General features: G+C 43.2%; 1 protein-coding gene across 1 annotated transcript in view; it reads left to right on the top strand.

The window, feature by feature from the left end:
* Positions 1 to 7,560: 7,560 nt before the first annotated feature.
* LOC111260475 (uncharacterized) overlaps positions 7,561 to 20,138 on the top strand; it is an 85,582-nt gene continuing 73,004 nt past the window's right edge. Inside the window, exon 1 of the mRNA XM_022833280.2 lies at positions 7,561 to 8,890. Within this exon, the coding sequence (XP_022689015.1) occupies positions 8,377 to 8,890 (514 nt within the window). The 5' untranslated portion in view covers positions 7,561 to 8,376. The remainder of the gene's footprint in view (positions 8,891 to 20,138) is intronic.

The raw sequence follows: 20,138 nt of genomic DNA, 5'->3' as shown, positions 1-20,138 counted from the left end.
CCACTCTCATTAGCTCGATCACTGTCGAGGTATAATGCGCTTTACAATCGAGTGTCTCATTGCCAAACAGAACGACTTCTCTCCTGTGTAGACAGATAACTTTGCAGTTCAGCTTAAAAACAGGTCCCAACTAGTGTCAAGTACAACTTGCAGAGCATTTCAACGTCGGAAATAAACATCTGATCTATTATTTAGAGCGATCAAGGGAGGCGAAACGACAATCTTGCTTATCTCATTTTTGTTTACCTTAGTCTGCGGTACTCGATACTGCCAACGTTGGAACCTGTTGAAATCTTGAAAAAGCAGGACCTTTCATAGTACCTGTCGCTGTATCGCCACAAAAGACAAGAACAACAGGGCGCGCGCAATGTTTTTTCCCCTTCAAACAGGTGTTTTGATTATGTATTAGCAGACGGCTGCTTCCGTCATTAATCTTCTTTTAAGAATAACTATCGTGTTCGAAGTTTGCATCCATGACGGGGCGTTAAATTTGTACGTCGTTGTCAATGAGACTATGACATGCATCTATGTATTTGTATATATGTCAGACCACCGCCAACTATCATCAGTATCATTTTTCTTGACTTCGTCATTGGTTCTCATAGCACCCGTCCCTGCATAACCACGACCCCAGCCACAGCCTTCGATGCGACGTCACATACAGATTTAATTAATAAATTTTAGCAAATACGATATCATCAGAGTCACTTTCAATACTATCGCCGCCAGCATTATGAGCATCCCGATTAATAGCACGCTTCGAGCACAGTGGATTTTTGTCGTTTTTATGCTCGTGTTTTTCGTTGTCGTCGGCCGAACGATGTTATTCGGTGGTTTCCATTGTCGTCGTCGTCGTCGTTGGCCTTCGTTTTTACTACTAATGTTGCAGTTGCTACGAACGAGCTAACGTCTGTCAGTTACTTGAGCCTTCTTATCGTGAACTTGGCTGGTCGGTCTGTCGGTGGCTTCCGACGCCAATGGCATCGCAGAGTAGAACGCGATGCTGTTCATGCTTGTAAAGTTATTGACTGTGAGTGGAAGCGCGAGATAAACGTTTAGTTTGGGCGCGGTTGCTGTCGTTTATTAATCTACATAAACTAAAAAACATCGACGAAGGTAGCGCGACAGCCCGCACAGAACAGTCGAAGTAAGTGAGTCCTAATGTATAGACGATGAATCGATAGTGAGAGAATTTTAAGCGAGAATGTGGCTTAGTTGCTTCGACCCGCTCGATGCTTTTTTAGCCGGTTGAGAGGTTTGCCGCTGTCATTTGCAGCATCGTTGCCCAATGTCACACGACGGAGTATATCTTAAACTCTATTATGCGCACTACTAGTCTCGCTCATTCCCTGATGTCTTTTTTTTTTTGTTTATTTCTTTCTAAACAATTGACTCTGCTTCAACCAAAATGGATTAAATTGTCTAAGGTGGTTAAACCTTTAAGGTGGAATCTTTCAGTTGGCTTCTGTTGTGTTTAGCGGGCGACGCAAGCGCCACCAAAAACAGTGTTAAGCGCTTCTTCGCTCTTTTAAAATGTAGCGGAATGAAGTCGCCAAGCTAGGTGAAGCCATAGAATATCATATCGTCATTGTTATCACTGCACCGACATGTGATCAACTACTGTGATTATTTCAGTGTCTCACCCGATAAGTGATTTTTAATAAAACACAGCGTTCAGAAAGCGTTAAGGCCTGGCCTAAGAATCCAAAGATAGAAGCGCAGGGGCTGTTTACTTCAGTCTCAAATGTAGGTTGGTCAACGTGAGTTATTTCAGTCATACATAGAGGAATAACCACCGAAGGACTAGCTAATTTTTATTAATAGATAAGCTCTGGGAATTTTCGGGGAGAATTTTGACTCTATCGGACTGCAAAAAAAAGAATTAAACTTGAATAAGAATCCTTCAATAACTGGCGCGTCATTGTACCTCTTACTATCAAATACCAGTCACACGTTGCTGCAGATCTCTTGTCTCGTTATTTAGGTCATACTATGAAATCGCTGCAAAAAAGCATTAATTCCATATTGAATAATAGTAAACATAGCTTAAATCCTTCGTGATGCGAGCTGCATATTCCGTTCATCTACCGAAACCTGGTTGATAAGCTGAACAAAATGGCAGAGCAGGAGTTACCTTATCTATACCAATATAGTTAATTCACAGCTCCAAGACTGGTTCAGAATACCTGCAGTTTCATTCTTGGGTCACCTCAAACAAGTTAAGAAAGCATCGAATCCAAGATGGTGGATAACGTCAATTTTCTACGCACACGACTTAGCTCCAGGTTATTATCAAGCAGATGGGTCTCAAAATTCAACTTATTCTTCTTGCAAAGGGTTGATCTTACGTCATAAGTAGTTGGCCCTTAATTTCAGCCTCGTGAGCCCAAGGATGCAACAGAGGCGTTCAATGTGCCTTGCGCAACTTTTTGGGCTGCCTGTTTTTTCCCTTCATTCACTAATATGCTCATTGAATTACTCGACGTTTATATGTGTTACATGGGATAATAGTAGCATTTGTCTGTTGGAATTAACAGCGGTTGGCTGTGCGTGTCTGCCGGCGAGTGCGCGTGCGATATTTTTTGCTTCGCCCAATGAAATTCTCCAAAGCAACATGTAGATGTGCATGTGCATACACATACATATATGAGCGAACGCACACATCTATTTCACACTAGACGCTAGACAAATAACCCATCAGCGACCAACATATACTTTCGTCAGTGTGTGAACCTCAATGGGGAATGACAGTCACACTATTCCCGTTTGCTGGCTTCATTTGATATACCGAAAAATGATGTATATACTAGCCACAGTTTGTAGCTATTGTCTGCTGGAAGTCGATGCATTCTGCTGTAATTATACGATAAATAATGTGACCTTCTATTTCATGCTACTTTGTAACAAACAACATAAGTACATAAATCCACAAACAAAGAGAGAACTTGTAGTAATGTTCTTCATAAACGTACAAGCGAGGAGAACAACAAAGTTCTTACAAAGTTACAAAAAACTATCTCAATAATGATGTTTAGCTAATGGATCGCTGCGGCTGTTATTCAGGAGGCGCTTTATGTGTAAAAAAAATCATTTAGAAGTGATATCTAGATCGAAGGAACTCCTCAGAGTTCCAGATAGGTTTTAATTACCATTGCCTTTTTTTTAATTCGAAGCTATTTTTTCGTAAAAAAATCATTTATAATAATATATAAAGTATAATAATAATAATAATAATATACATAATTAATCGTATGTTAAAAAAATAATGAAATTTTTTTCTTAAATTTTTTTTTAATAATTAAAATTAGATCGACAGATATTGCACAACAGGTGATCAACCATACTAACAATACTGTGCATCTATTACATAGTCACATTCATTAGAATTATGTACAGCCAGCATTAAACCTTTTCGATTCGTTTTGTAAAAGTCTGATCAAGTTGATTAAAATCACAGGGTGGAAGGATTACAACTTCAGATGAACAGTTGCGGTATTCGTGTGTTCACATAAGAGCCAGCGGTTCCGGAACAGGAAAGCTTCGCGCACACCTTGTGTGCACACCGTATATTTAAATATACAAAAACCTCATGTGCAATATCTACGAATCTGGCAACAGTTTTGGCATAAAGGATGTGTGAACCAGGAGCTGCCCGTACCTATAATAGCAGGTGGGTGGTTAATTTATTAAGAAAAATATCGCTCTGAAGCAAAATGTTCACGAAGCACCGCGGTGCGTTGGGCCCGTCGTTCGTTACGTGACATTTCGATACAATGTGCTCTCGTTATTTACTTGTATTATGTTAAATCAGATACTATAAAAATGAGAAAGCTTCAAGATGAGCGCCCAGTTTTCTTGGACAGTTGATTTGAAGTGGGCATATGGCGAGTGCTTGGAGCAAGTGCGTTATATTCTAATGGTCGTACACTGTTCTCATCGATCAGAGTACTACAATAATCGACAGTCACAGCAGCTTACTACCAGCCAAGATGGTAGTATTGCATAAAATGGGTTGAATCCATCTACTCTACTATTCTGTGACAGTTGTATCTATGTGATTTATCTATTTACTTGTACTAGTAAAACTGAGACCGAGTCTCTGTCTGGCCTTCCGCGTACGTGCAGGCTGATCTAATACAAGTGCATTCTTCGCATTGAGCTGATTTTTCAGAAATATTAAAGCATTACCTCCAAGTCAATCACCTGTCGAATGGAGGAGACCTGGATGACAATCTTTTTTCGCAAGTATAAATAGAGCGTAATATTAATTAAGATAACTTAGTTATATCTTTGGATCTCCTCGATGACTATTAAGAGTTTATGAGGGTTATGTTGGAAAGTTGTTTTTCCATGCTCTATAAAGCCGGCTACGATCGAATTTAGACAACAAGAGCTTTGATTTTTTATATATTTATTGCCTAGAGTTTAAATAATAATGGTTTCCAGTTGATAGCTGGACACATGTGGCCCCTATTCTTTAAATGTGTGAATCATTTTATTAGACTCTTTATTAGGATTAGATCCTCTCTCCTAATCAAAAAAAAAAAGAAAGAAAGAAAGAAAGAAGAAAAAAGCGGGGAAAGGGCGTAAGCCTAATTGGGCTGTTTGACTGACGAAATATCAGTTGTTCGGAAGAATATAGCTTATGTTTTCTGGTAGGGATGAACAGTTTTTCTAAGATATAGATTGTGCAAGCTGACCGTTGTGGGCCTGTAACTCAGCAACCCTTGAGAGTATCAGGAAGGTTTGTAATGCAAAGTAATGATGTATAGTAATATAATATAGAATAGGTATAACAATGACTTTTTTCTCTTTTTCGTATTCTATCTCTTGAGATAAAATGGTGACCTCTGGTTGAATGGTTCGAAATCGATATAAATGCGAATCAAGGTACAGACGCAAACGGGTATCATTATAGCTTACAACAATGTTCCATGGAGTAGCGAAAGCAACTCAAGAATTGTACGGGGGGACTAGGCTAAACGAGACTCGAAATGGCCATCCGTGCGCGAAGTTAACTTTGCCTATACAGATGAAGTACATTTGTCTGGGTTAATATAGGCAACTTCGAAGCCGCGCTCACTTACTTTTTTCCAGTAGCGGAATTCTGCATCAGCGAAATAACTGGAATTTAGTAACGTGGTTGCTGGAACGTTGATTCCACAAAGGGAGCTAATCCCCGGGTACAGAGTAATAGGATAGCGTACGCAAGCTAACGTAATCATTGACATAAGGTAAAAAATCGACAAAGTCAATGATATACCATTAGAGTGACCAGAGTTATAACGAGATAACGGAACTAATAGTACTGGGTTTACGAGACTGAAATTGAACGCCTATAAAATTGTCGATTTGCTATTGAGCAGTAGCTTTAGGTTAGGAATGATACAAATCGAAGGACTGTGAGAACATTATAACGGGAACGACCTGCGTATTTCTAATAAATTAGAAAAAATAGAACTACCTTACCAGGATGGCTGCAACAATCTAGCGGGTTTGTTGCCCCTGAATTTTAGAAGAACTACAACGAGAAAGCTAGATAATTCAGTTGTAAACCTACGTGTTCAATTTGCATCAGACCAGATCTAGTATTAATGAATCAATTCAGGTAAATTAACGACAAAATAGGCGTAGGCTGAAGCTCGTAGGTGTGCCTAATTTCATCTAAAGGGTTCAGTTCCGATCGGATTCCAGTCTCCAGTGGCCAGCTCTGCATTTTTAAAACGTTGCGATAATCTAATGTGGTGCAATAACTTAACTTCCACAAGGATGAAGGACGATTGCTTAAGTCATCGCATTTAACTTGTATCTTCGATTAAGTTATTTTTTGAATTATGCTCTCATCTGCGATAGGTCACTATACGTTATTATCGCCATGAGATTATGCCTCGTACAAGTTGGCGCTGATTACTCGCATACATGAGTAGTTGCCTGCCTGGTGGCGCGTAGTTTAGCCAACTTAATTTAACTTATAACTCCACTCACGTGAGTTATAATTTTATCGCACAAATATGTATAACTAGTCTTATTTCTGACTGAATGTTATTTGTCTAATTTAAATTTATGCTTGATATAAAGCCCGTGATCTTGATCTCAGCCTTGTGGGTTTGTGGGCGGAAAGGCACTGGATAAAAAAATTCCCGCCCCCTCTCTAACTTGGGTGATTATGAGAGAAAGAAGACGAAGAAAACAGCAGTTATTTTTAATTGTCCGAACCTCAATTTCGTAACTCTTGCCGTCTCACCTTTTGTGTTATTTTTTCACTTCTGCACATACAAATACGTGTGATCTAAGTTTGATTATTATGACCCTTACTCGGCCATTTCGATGCTACTTTAGCAATCAGGGTGCGCAATGAGCGCACTCATCGTAATCTCCTGTACAGCCGACGCCCCGACGATGGTTCGCCTTTAGAGCGAGCCCACCCAATATTATGATGATCATCATCGTCTTCTTATCTCTACCCTTTGCACAATCCCACATCGGGACCTCTACTCGTGATTCGCTCGTCTGAGAGCTTCGACTAGGCCGCGAGTAGATCAAGCATTTCCTGATTGAGTCACCTTCTCTGTCAGACGCCCTCGGCCCGAGTTGTAGGCAAAGGCTATGCTTCGTCCTCTCCCCATTCGCCTAACGTGGATCCGGTCTCCGCCTTGATGGATGGATGCTTCGCGACCGACTCCTCAGTCGGCATCCAGAGGATAAGTTCGATAGCCCCAGCTTAGCAAGCCCAAGGCCCAGTTTTTTTCCAGCCTCTTCAGAAGCCTCCAGCGGTCGTTTCGTTCTCTTGCGCTCAGACATCGCTGTTTCCCTTGCCTATTGTTCTTGCTTGGTTCCTCCAGCCTTGCCCTCCGTCTTCCATCCGTTGTTCGTCGCTGGTCACTCGCCATGGCCGTTTGGCGTTGTGCTGCTGTTCCTGCTACAGCGGCCCGGCGGCAGCCCTCCTTCCTCCGAGCCGTAACCTGGCCGATGCTGCTTCTACACCAGCGGCGATAGCTGCTAGGTTTCTGCCGCGTCCGTTCGTCGACTCCCAGCCGGCTGGCTCGTCCGTTCATTGCTCTCAGCTCTGCGCGCTCTCGTGGCGTCCTCTTCGAAGCACTTCATTGGCTCGCCTATTATTTCTCCCCTTCGTCTCTTATCCTGTCCTTCTTTTCCTTTTTCTATTACTTATAACATTGTCGGCCATTTAGCCGGCTAACGCGTTCTCTGTCTATCGGCCGACCCGAGTCCGGCCAGGCCGAATCCCCACCGCCCCAAAAGTTACCAAGTGGCAAACGAAGCAAACACTGCCCCCATGTCCATTACCATCACCGCCGCTGCTACCGCTGCCCCGGCCGGCAGCAGCAGTTAGATCGAGATCTGCTTGGCTCGGTCCGTCTGACGCGGCCCAGCTTCCCAAACTAACGTTGCCGGCATCACCATAGCCGCGGCCGCCGCTGCATTGTAGCCGCCCGTAATGGTCCATAATAAGCGCTGCCCTTTCCCTAGTCCCGCCCCAAACTCCTCCTATTGGCCCGCCCCACAATGGAGCGCTCGTCGGTTTAGCGTTCCCTCAGTTCGAAGCGAAGACCGGTGCGTGCGGCCGGGATAGCGACAACGCTGTTGCTGCTACTGCTGCCGCTAGTTCCGCTTGTCCTGCCACTGAGCAAGCACGACTAGTGCCCTTGTGGGGCCGCAGCATTTACGAAAGCAATGACCGCATGGGAATGAGTACTGCCTTTTCGGTGACTACGGCCGTTGCTCCCGCTGTTAATGCCACAGCCATTACTTTTACTAATACGACTGCCGCCCTTGTTGCTGCAGATCTATGAATCACATCTACGAATTGTAGTACCGCCCGTGAATTAAGCTGAGACAGTTTTACAGAGATGTGCACTACAACTGTTCCCGTTCAGATACAAACCAATTTTATATTTCTGTTTATCTCTTGTCTCTGCTAATATGTGTCGTAATAGAAAAGTTTTGTGTATACTGAAGAAAAAACCTTATGCGTCCATTTGCCTGGAAACTACGCATAATCAGGGTGTCTCCGATCTCGCTAGTTCGGATCGTTAATAACACTGCATGTTAGAATATCAGTGTGTCAGCTGAATCCTAGTGCTTCTTTTTTCCGCGTCAATCAGAACTTTGTGCTCGGAAACACCTGAAGAGCAATCTCTGTTATCACAGCAGTGAAATCGCTTGCAGAGCTACAACTGTGGTGCTGTTCGTGTGCGGTGACTGCGAGTGTGTATGTGTGTATTTTGTGTGGGGAGTGCGTGCCCATAGAGTATAAATGTGCGCGTCCACCGAGTCCATCGTAATCTAACTGTGTACTCTAACTAACTTCAGTTGTGTCCGATGTTAATATTCAGTTAAGGATCTTGCGTCGTCAAAATGGTTTCAACGGAAGAGATTACGCAAGCGATGGTAGTCAATTCGGCAGGCCCTCAGGTTACACGTCCCAAGTTGGGATTCAGCATTGACGCTATTGTAGGTAAACACCGCGCGGTCGCTGCAGTTGCCGGTGTAGGAGCAATGGGTGCTGCTGCTGATGAGGAAAGTTCAGGGCCTTCGCGCACGCCATCTCCAACCGCGCCCCCAAGTATTGCAATGGACTCACCTGGTAGCGCTGATTCGGACCCCGAATCGCGTGAGGGAGCCCGTGCGCCTGCGGCTTTGCCCCGCCGTCCAGTTCCTCTTCCGGGTCCGCTTGATGCTTTGGTGAGCGTTCAGGCTGACTTACGGGCTCCGTTCCCGCTCGCGGGCTTTCCGGCACCTCAATTTCTCATGCGACCTGGGCATCCTGGGGCATCTGAAGCTGTCCCGGGCCATGGGCCGTCACCCCAACCGCTTTACCCCTGGCTTTTGGCCGCAAGACACTCACGATTCTTCGCACAACGCTTCGCCGGTAAGTAGTTTGGTCCAGAATTAGATGAGCTTGAATTCAGGTGGTGCATATCTCTAAATGGACATTAGTATTATTAATATTTTGTCTCACCGTCAATTCCCCATTTTTTCTTCACGGTGATAACAAGGTTTGCCACCCTGACAGTGAAATCCGCTCAGACATACAAAAACACTCTCCACCCACAACCGTAACGATTTAAGCGCAACCACTCTTAGAGGCAGAATCTCGTTTTGTTACCTTTACACCTTTCACTGCAGATTTTCTACCTTAAATTGACCGTTTGGTCAACCGATCTAGTCCGTCTATCTAAACACCATTTATTTAATAAATATTTATTTAGTGACACTGTCGATGACTGACGACAATTCTTCAACCGTGACTCATGACAATATTCAATTAACAAAGACTGCGAAACTTTATTGAGCAGATCTCAAGGAATTACTGCCGAATTAAACAGGTAACGACGCGCTAGTGGTGACGGGTCTCACAACGATCTTCTGTCAACGACTATCATACTGTATCTACCAACGAGAAAGTCTGTACGCTTGTATAGGTTCATACTTGGCTGAACCCGAAGACCCGAGACAAAAACCTCTATTCGCCGCTGAATCACAGCGAATGCTTGAACAAATTTCCTGCAGTAATAAACAAATGTTTCAAATTGATATCATCCCGAACGAGCGCTAATAATCTACACCACAGTTAACAGCGTACCGAATTTTAATGGACTACTAATTCTAATATACTGGACGCTAGCAGTGTACCTTGGAGAGGGGTAGTTTATTAAAAGCTAGTTGGTGTGAGTATTTCACCGTCGAGTCACTTGTATGTAGGCCCCACCCTCGATAGGTCCTAGAAACAATACTAAGACAGCAACGCCAAGGCTTATCGTGGGAAGGACAGTTGAGTCGGCTATGAAAATAGTGTTCTTTAGGTGGTGTAAATACTTCTATTATGTACAGCCCTACTACCTCTCGATACGAATGATATGGATCAAAGTTTCGATCGAAGATTGAAAGTCTTGATTATTATGGCAATTTGTATTCACTGCGTAGGCATCCTCACCGTCAACAGGCCTACATGTGGCATATTTTAAATGCGGGTTTTGCTGTAAGGCATGTCGTGATGTACGGATGTTCACGCATTGGCTAACTATAACTTAACTATATCGATATTTAATGCGTCAAATAGAGAAGCAATACATATATGATGCTTCACGTAAACGTCAGCTCGGTGATATGATTTCGCTCCTGCGTGTCCGGCATGCCTTTATCAGAGGACTATGTATAATATTATGCCGCCATATACTAAGTACCATTACTACCGTTATTCAATCAACACATTGTTCCGCTTCGCTAAGTAGATGTTGATACACGACCGTATGGGAAGCGAAGAGGCTATGGTTACTTCTTCAGTTTTCCTCACGTGTTTAAACGACTTGAATGAACAGTGCGTAGTTTGACAACACGTTTGTAAACGGACCCACGTTAATTACGGCTTTGCTACATCGCTAACAATAACTTCAGCATAATATATGTAGTCTTGCTATAGGATTAGTAATATTAACAGCCATTACCACCATTACGGTTTGATAGGAGAAAGCATTGATTATTAAGGGTTGTCGGTCGGTCGGTCGGTCGATCGATCGATCGATCGGTCGACCGGCGTCGTGGAATATCAACAGCTGCAGTAATACTGCTGAGTAATTTTATACTATTATCGTCTGCTGTTGCCGTTGACGGTGCTGGTGTGCTTCCTAGACTTACTTCAGCACAGACCATCGCAGTTCTCTCTCCAAACTATTCTGAGAGCCCTGGCCGTCTATCGCCCGTGTTAATTCGCTACATCCTTCCGTCGCCTCTGTAGTAATAATATTTACTATATTGCCAACGAGCAGTGCTTGTTAGTTGTCAGCTGTCGCTGGTCGGTTGGGCCGTCGTCCATCCGTTTGCTGCCAGTTCAAACAGCAACGACACCAATCTTTAAAGAAAACAAAAAAGAAGACGAGAAATAACGCTGGTGCGTGTTTATTTATTATTTGAAGGATACAATTAACTGCTTCCATCTTGCTCGTCGTGGTACTAGTTCTGCTTCTGTGGCTTTTTCTCCAAACGAAACAGAAGATCAGAATATAAGCAATGTGAAACATTAACGCATTTTCGCCTGTTCATTGTGGTCGCCACAGCCGTCGCCATTACTCATGATGATGGTGGCGGCGGCGGCGGCGGCGGCGGCTGCTAATGATCATCATGCTAAAATAGACGAAAGATGCTCGACCAAAACGGAAGAAACGAATAGCTGTATTGCTAGTTTTAGAAATGAATTTTGATTGTAATTGTAGCATTGATAATGCTGTTAGCGGCTAGAAATCTTTGCCCTTCTGTTTTGGGAATGAGTTATTAGAACGGCGCGCTTTTCTAGGATCACGATCGCACGACACGCAGCGCACCATACGGATAGTTAAGTACATGGCAGTCTGATATTGGTGTCGTTTACGTGCAGCCAGCATGCGTGGACTTCATTGTTTCTCCGTGCCAGTGTTTGCACTAGCACTACCGGGTCGTGTGTTGCTTCACTAACCTATTGATTCCTGACCTATCCTTAATTTCCGATCCACATAGGTTTCTGTCGACGTTAATAAAAGAAAATGATTTTCCATTTTGTGCATCTATCTAGCTGTTGGACATTTCGGATAGTCTAGTTCCTCGAATACTTTCATGATTGAATTAGGCAAATCCAAACTATTGTGTGTAGCTAACGGATCTATATGCTCGGAGGTGGCTGTATTGGCGTAGTTCATCAGTCGAAGCTCTCTTTGTCGCCGCGATATTAGTAGCGTAAACGCCATTACTGACTTTGTTCACACAGTCTTAATTAGCCTTCTCCTCGTTTCTTTTAATTATTCCCTTCAGTTTGGTGCTGGCTGAGGCGAGACCACATAGAAGGACTGACTAGTTACCCCCGATCCATGTGCTGCTGTTGGTACACCGTCCATTCGATAGATGACACCAACAAGCACGTACGCGAGGCAATATATGTGTGTGTGTGCACATATACACAGTACATACGTAGAGCAAGATTCAAGCATTGTATTATTCTGAGTGTGTTTATGACTACTGCAACGTTGAGACGACATTACAACTGGGTTAGTGTCCTCCAACCACTGCCGGTTCCGCTGTCTACCTTCCTCGGAAGTTTCTGAAAAAGAAGATCTTTTTGATCACTTCTCTCTGAACTGTCATTTTTAACACTTCTAGTAGCCCTGTTGTCAACTGTTATTATACGATAGGAGAGCAACAACAACGTGGACTTTTATCCTTAAAACAGTAATGTTGGCCGCTTCCAGACAAATATATTACATACAAATATGTTTGAGCATACACGTCGCAGACTGTTGTTTAAAGCGCTTTAAAGAAAAATACTTATTCGTTAAAACAACCACAATGGTCCGCTGAAGTGGTTTGCGAAGAAAAGCCGATGTATGTTCAGGCTCTTTGTGGTACGCAAACTAAGAGCCACAAACAAATTAAGCCTTCGTCAAGTCAGCCCATGGTCGAAAAATCCTGTTTCCATTGATATTTTCTCAAAGATCCTTATAAATCTCTTAACGGATAATGTTTATATGGATCAGTTTTTGTAGTTCGTACCGTGATGTTGCAGTGCGCAGATGAATCATTGAGATTAACTTAAGTAATTTACTTTTCCAAGCACTACCAGCTAAAATGAACATATTTAGGGCTGTATTCAAATTTTAGTTATTATCTGTTGTTTCCTTTGTGCCTGAGTTGTAACGAAAGTAAAAAAGCCATTTGTTGCACACAGTTTTAGCGAGTGTTGGGGGGGCATAACTGTTTCGTTTTCAGTACTGGCAAAAACGTGAATTTTAGACAACGAATTCGAATCTAATTCGTACGCTATCCGTTGTGCCCCCTAAAACGCCAGTCGGAGCAGCATTTGTCATAGGCCGGGATTATTTTGATTCGTATTTTATTGGTATTTGTACTATTTCACTACAGCGTACTTCTACCATCACTATTCCATATTGCCTCTTCTTTTTATGGTGACTTCGTTAGTGCTTGTACACTAATATGCACACGTGTATGCACAGGGTACGGCACCTAAATTTGAACGACAAGTGGCGGGCGTTTGCCGTACGAGGCGTGAGTTTATCCGCCCTTCTCGCTACTAGAAAAAAGCCACATCTTTCTAGAGCAAAACAATAAACGCGTCATGGTAGAGAACCATGGGTCATTTGCGCGAAAATAAAATAGGCTATTATCGTATGTCTTAGCGCTGGACGAATCCTCACGGAAATATTTTCAATTTTTTTTCTTTTCTTTTTTCCTAAAATCGACCGTTTACGTTATTTCTGGTTTTCACGCGAATTTGAAAAATCCAAAGATTTCCATGGCGCAAGCCGCAAGTCTCTTCTTCGCTTTCAGGTTTAGATGGCTTAAAAATTTAATAAAAAGCCATTTTTAATACACTTGGATCCTTTGTGGAAAATCGAAATAGCTAATCAACGAGGCTCTTGAGACCTAGCCACAGGTCAACGCCAAGTGCACGCGTGCTCTTCAACGAACCTTTGATAGGGAGGTCCACTTGTGGGTGGCAAGGCTTGCAACAGAAGTTAAACTAAAGAGCTTGAATTGTGAGCAAGTGCCCAATTGGTCAATAACGGTTTCAAAGTAATCCTAACATAGCCACAGAAAAAAAAAAGCTATTTACAAAAGGTTTTTAATAACATTACGTGACGTTGTTTTTTAGAATGAGCCTAACTTTTTGCGATAATGCATGGGCCTACATGTTATAACTTGTACAAAGTTATTTTTTACAGAAAAATTTGGTGTTTGTGTTGCGTGGATTCCCGTGTTATTTAGATCTAGCGGTTTCTCTGACTTTCTATTTCCTCTAAATAAAAAAAAAACTTTGCAGACGAGAAAAATTCCGAAATTCAGCGGAAAACTGGAGTGGCCTGAGGTCTTGATCTATAATCCCAACGCCTTGGAATTAGATTTGGAAAAATCGGTGACACACGTGCATCGAATCCTCGCAGAAAACTACAAGACGTATTCGGGTGTCAACGCTTCTTCGATATTTCTTTTGGATTGTTGATCCGATAACGATGGATAGCACAAACAGTGCATACGTTTTCTAGCGTAGAGATCAAAGTTTAAATGTAAAAATTGCTTAGTTTTTGCGCGCTTCCAAAAACGACGTCAAAAATTGCTTAATTTACCTTGCTGGTACTGATATTTACACAGAGTTTTATAGATTGACGCCAGTTCCGCCGTAACTTCAGGGTTACAGCATTCGGAACAGGCAAGAGGAATACTTCCTATTGTGTTTATTTTTTTTAAGTAAATTCTTAAAGGCATTACGTTGGCTGATGAAGTTCTTAAAGGCTGATGAAGTATTTGTTTGGTACTGTGAGACTTTGGTCCGCTGAAGACTAGGCGCGTTTTGCTTCGGACCTTGATTTGGAGCTAATTTCAAGGCTCTGTGATGATTTAGTGATAATGTGTTTGCGCACTACGTTGAAAAATACAAGAGGTATTCCAAATTTGGATAGGGCGTTCCGCGACAGAAGCCAGCGTCTGAAGCGATACGTGACTGTGGTAGTACCGGATGTTAAACCCGAGACATTTATTAAAGTCTGAACCAGAATAACTGAGCAATTGAGGGTAAGTAGCCGATTTATTGAAAAAGGGGTGATTGGACAACGCAGTAGTTTATAGAAACGAAACGAGAGAAGCACCGTAGGCAGAGAACTGTTACTGGATCAACACAAGGATAACAACGATTTAACCGGAAAACGCGAATAGTGCAACAAGACGACAGAGAAGAACCGTCATAAACAGCTTTCGATTCGGCAGTCACAGGTTTAGGTACATACACGTGTGTGTAGTGGCGGGGGAGGGAGAGGGGCCTGTACATTTGTTGGTAGTATAAACTGTCGTCCCCGCTTTGTTTGCTTCAATCATCAAATAAAATAGATTGGTAACGTTGTATATCCGCATCTTTGCTCACCGACATACAACAGCCTCTATTGACGACGGCCTGGTCTCTCTCTTTTCCAGAGAGCTATCTTTTCCTTCGTTCGTTATTCGAACGGCGAGGACAGACCGCAACGGCGGAGATGGCGACGACTGTTTGCCATTGCTTTTTATAGATAGCGATGTGAGCGGCAGCGACGCCACGTAGCCAGATCGCGCTCAGATTCAATTCAGCTTAAGCCAATTTAGGCTTGTAGTGTCTCAGGTGCACTGAATCTAAGAGTAGTACTTCGATCTGATTCGCGCCATTCGCTCAAGGAGTCGGCACCAATTAACCACACGAATCTGTCATGCTGCGCAGCTAACCAACTGGTAAGTCTTCTGTTCAGCCTGGAGCCGCTTCACTGGCAGATTTACGTAGACGAGCTGCTCTGTAATAGCACGGGCTGGTTTGCTGGCTGACACCACGTTCTGCCGTACCCAGAAGTCAAGCGAGAAACGGGAACCGTCAACCCGACAAGCTGACTGTAGGCCGACAGGCCGGCCCCTGACGTCTGTCGGGGAACGGGAGAGAAGAGTAAGGGCAGTGACTGAGAGTGGGTTTTGCCTGTGCTTTTGGCGTTCATGCTGGTGTTGGCGGCGGTGGCGTGGCAGCCCCTATAGCGAAGCCAGAAAAGGCCATAATTGATTTTAATAGTCGTCTCGGCTCGTTATTTTCCGCAAGAGGAGGCTCGTTGACATTCCAGTCTTTTATTATCTTCAGTATTATTGTCGTCATCAGCACGATCATCATTATTCTTAAGAAAAGTTTCGTAATTAACAAGATGAGGCAAATTCACTTGAGGCGAGTTTCGGTGGCTGGAGACAGAGACGTCGACGAATTAACGAAGAAGCAGCAGCAGCAGCAGCAGCAGCCAGACGAAAAAAACAATCTTCTGCGCAGCGCTGCGTTGATGTTTATGTGCCATCAGCGCGTATATTTGCGTTTATTCGTTTGTGTGCCAACAATCGCAGTACGGACAACAATAGGACAAGCCGGGGCAAAGATCGTCAGCTTCATGCAGCTTCTAAACGAACGAAATCATATCGATACGTTTTTGTTTGTAAATCAATTATTGACGATCCGATCTGTCACTGTGGAGTATCTCTCTTGTTATTTTTAAAGTACAATACGTCGTCTTACTGCGGAATCAGTCAAGCAGCTGACATTAATGGTAGTAATAGTTAGAGTCCCGCCACTGTCCTGATATACCGCTATCAAATTGGAATGCTCACTGGCTCAGTCAATGTACACACGCCGTCATACACAGAGCTTTATTTAGCAGACATTACTTCCATGCGAGTAGCGTATACTAGGGCCGTAATAATAATCGGGATAAATATACAGGCAATCATACTTACTCTAACACGTCCATTTGCATATTTAGCAGGGTCGTCACTGTGCTGGCCTATTACACTCGTACGAGTCGCTGCTTAGTAGATTTGCCCGAACAAAAATGACTGACGTTTTACCAACGAAACTTACCATTAACGCAGTCGTTGGTACCCTATATAGCGACAGGTAATATTTAATTGCGATGGTCGGCACAACAGTCCGTTTGAGCTTCAAGTGTCATTCACTTGTACATTGAGACATCAAACAGTTGCTGTCGACGGCAACAGTAGCGGTAGACATAGTCGTCACTGCCGCCGTCACGATGCACGTTCCCCTTACAGCACATTGTACTATGAATTCAGCGTACGGTGCATGTAGCAATGATGCTTTCTTTGATCCAATATGACTGCTGTACACATAGTGTTCATGCTGCTTGTTGCTTCTCCAGCCTGCTCACCGGCACCTACCCGGTGGCGTTCCCGTTCAGAACAGGTCGGCTGTTGGGGTACCGATGCCTCTTCAGATGCCCGTCTTATAAGTCTAGTTAGGTAATAGCAGCATATTATCTGTCGGTTTGTCTTTATATCAGCGTGTGTTTCTGCTTAGTACTAGTAGTAGTACTTTGCTTGGGTGACTGTGGGTCGTGCAGCAGCACCACCACCGCCGCTATATGCGCCTTTTCCTGTTCATGATTTTCGTCTTTCTGGTGTTCATCTAATTAGGCGTTCTCACGTAATCGTCTCATCGGGGGTCGGCTGCAGTAGTGGCGGTCGTAATAACTGTTTGTTGTTGATAATGATGACGGGGATAGCTTAGCAGTTGGAGTTCTTAACGAAAAAATGATTTTGCCCAGAGCGAGGAACTGAATAGCTTGATAGATAATGGCTAGGTACGTCTTTTGAACTTCTTAAACTTCGCTAGTTAGGGCACTAGTCAGCTCCGCTCGGTTACACTTGGCCAAATAATATTAGACGTCTCACTTCTCTTCAATTTGCAAGCAGTCCGGGACAACTGGATGAGAGGAAACCAAATCAGTTTAGTGGATTGTTTCCCAAAAGCGTGAAATTGTTGTATGGGGCTAAAGTAGAGTACGAACAGAATCCGAAGCCCGATTATGCTTTTAGCAGAAAAATCTGTACCACTTTACAATTAGTTAGACGCAGTCTGGTGAATTGTTAGGCCACCAGTACAACCGGACAAATCCCCATGAGTTTTGAATGTAGCTAGTGCACGAGAAGCACCTGTAAAACACACATGCGGCGTCAAATTTTAACCGATATAAAAACGTCAGAAACAAAAAAGAAAAGAAGCCAACAGATCGACAATTGTCATAACGAAAAGCAATTCCTCGTGATCGGGTAACTGTTTACGCCATCGCTCGAGACCTGAAAACACAGTGGTGTCAACAGCGGCCCAGCTCCTTAGTTCTAGGCACAAATTGTAACCAGCCGCATGTTTGCGCTGGACGTATTTTAATACGTACTTCCATCCAATTCAACTAATTGCTCAGCTAGCGCAAATCAATCACTACGATGAAACTCACTACAGAGAGCCACTGTGTCAAATATTAACAGTTTCAAGTGTCTGTTGAACGCCTAATAAGTGATCAGCGCTGATTTGTTTTGGGACTGGTCGACCTGTTGGACGGTACCTTTCGTTGTTACCTTGCCGAAGAAATATGCCGCGATAAGGGGAAGTGGGTATAAATGGTCATGACAATCATCGCAGAAGAACGGAACGACGAGATTCAAACGGCCCGAACGCAAAAGGTGATCACCATATCGGTTGGATGCAGCTACTTAGCAAACATATCCTACTTTAAAAAGAAAAAAGATGGTGGAAAGTGCCAAATGAAGTTTATCACTGAACAAGACCTGAGGTACGGTCAAATGAAGCGTCTTATAGCAACCCCACGAAAAAGAACGATACTTTTCTACGATTCTTAAAAAAGATGGATAAACTGCCAGCGGTCGGCTGCTTCCACCACGTGGTAATTTCGTGTAATTCGACTCTCACGTAATCGTAACATCGTATGAATCTGGGGTGGCAAGCGTCTACGACACTCCCATAAGCGCCTCATTTCGAACAGCGAAGCCACATAAAAGAACCCATGAAGCGAGTGACCGGACGCGCTATCGTACAGAAGGCAGCAGTGAAATACAGACAAATAGACAGACACAACGAGAAAGAAGGGAAAATAGCGCTTTTTTTGCCGCCGCGTGGCAAACAGGCAAGGCCGGCCTCGCTCCTACTTGACGAAATATTATTACATACGCGCATACATATATATATGTGTGTGTGTATATATATATATATATTTTTTTTTTTGAGCGAAAATAACGGGTAAATCGAAGTAAGAATTACGTATAAGTCACACACGCACGCAGGGAGTCATAGCGTATCAAGTGCAATAATGTTAAATTATAATATCAATAATAATTATGCTTTCACATCTTTTCCTAGAGGCTTCTAGTGAATAGACAGAGGCTAATGTTCGTTTTGATTGCTGCCGTTATTGTTGGTACCGAACTCCCATCAGCAAATCCACGAAGTGATCGAGGTCCTCCCTTCGTTTTCAATGTGTTTGCTACCAATAAATGTGGCTGTGTTCGGCCTCACCTCCAACGGTATGTGCCGCTAAATCTCGTCCAGTAGTTCTAGTAGTCGTAGATATTTATTATATATATTCGTTCGTCCGTCCGTGCTCAAACAGGCCAAGAGAAATGAAGCTCCTTCGTTTGCGAAACCGAGTCGATAATTTCGGTAAATGCTCTTGTCGCGTCTTTTTTCTTTGTAAAAACGATTAACTCTAATTTAATAGCAAGCCAAATGCCCACTTCGATGGGAAGCAACTAACTCCGACTCCTAGAGTGGCGATTTACGATAATTTGCCATCGTCAAGCTCAAAAAGCGACACATATCGGTGGAAACAGCAGTAACTGCGACTGCAATCTATAACTCGGGACACAACCTCATCAGATGGACGCTTTTTACCAAAATTATCAAGCGACTGTTAAATGAGATCGTCGAACGATTGCACGAGACCAATAGGGGACTGGAGCACCCTCCTCAAAGAGTAGAGCCAGGAAAAGGAGGATCGATCGTACATGAACGAGAGACAAACGAGGCTCGTCCTTCGTTCGTATGCTATTCACTTGCGAGAGGTTCGAAGAACGGCTGAGAGATTTATGAAATAAACTATTGATCCCCTATTTGTGTTATCGGAGATAGCAGTGGTCAGTCGATGTTAACGATACGCTATCAATTCCAAGACGTCATAATTTAGATATATTCCGTGGTAAAAAAAATTAGTTTTTAGATAATTATGTTTTGTGTTCGTATTTAGGCCAATAAATGATTAGATAGGAAAATAACACGAGACATTACTTTCATTTGTCGCATTTAGCCTTTTCAAACGTGTACTCAAGTTGGTCACTTCAGTAAACATATGTTTCCGATCGTGTATTATAGCTTCGAGCGACCTTTAACGCGACGAACTTTGAACATCTTGTACAACAACGATAGGGATGCGGGATGTGGGTGTACGATTCATTACTTTAACTTCATGTTCCTCTAGTAACAATGCATTCTCTGTCTGTGTCACACCTTGTCCACGACTACGCTAATAACAGCGACGGGTGCTATGTGATGTCACATCTAAACAATGGTTCTATTGTCGTAGTTAAATAACCGACATATTATCACAGTTCTTCATTGGGAATGTGTAACTGCGTGGGGCCGAAAAAAAAACAGGAAAAGGCCACTCTGCTCAGGTCACGCCTGCTGCCTTCAGTGTTTTCAATACTCAGTGCCAAACACAACGTGGCGTCCATACGCACCGTTATACAACTAACGAGCGTCAAAGTATCACTATCGC

Source organism: Varroa jacobsoni, unplaced genomic scaffold (genome assembly GCF_002532875.2).
Source record: "Varroa jacobsoni isolate VJ856 unplaced genomic scaffold, vjacob_1.0 scaffold_443, whole genome shotgun sequence".
NCBI lineage: Eukaryota > Metazoa > Arthropoda > Arachnida > Mesostigmata > Varroidae > Varroa > Varroa jacobsoni.
Note: the sequence above shows the minus strand (reverse complement) of the source record. Positions and strands in the feature narration are given on the sequence as shown.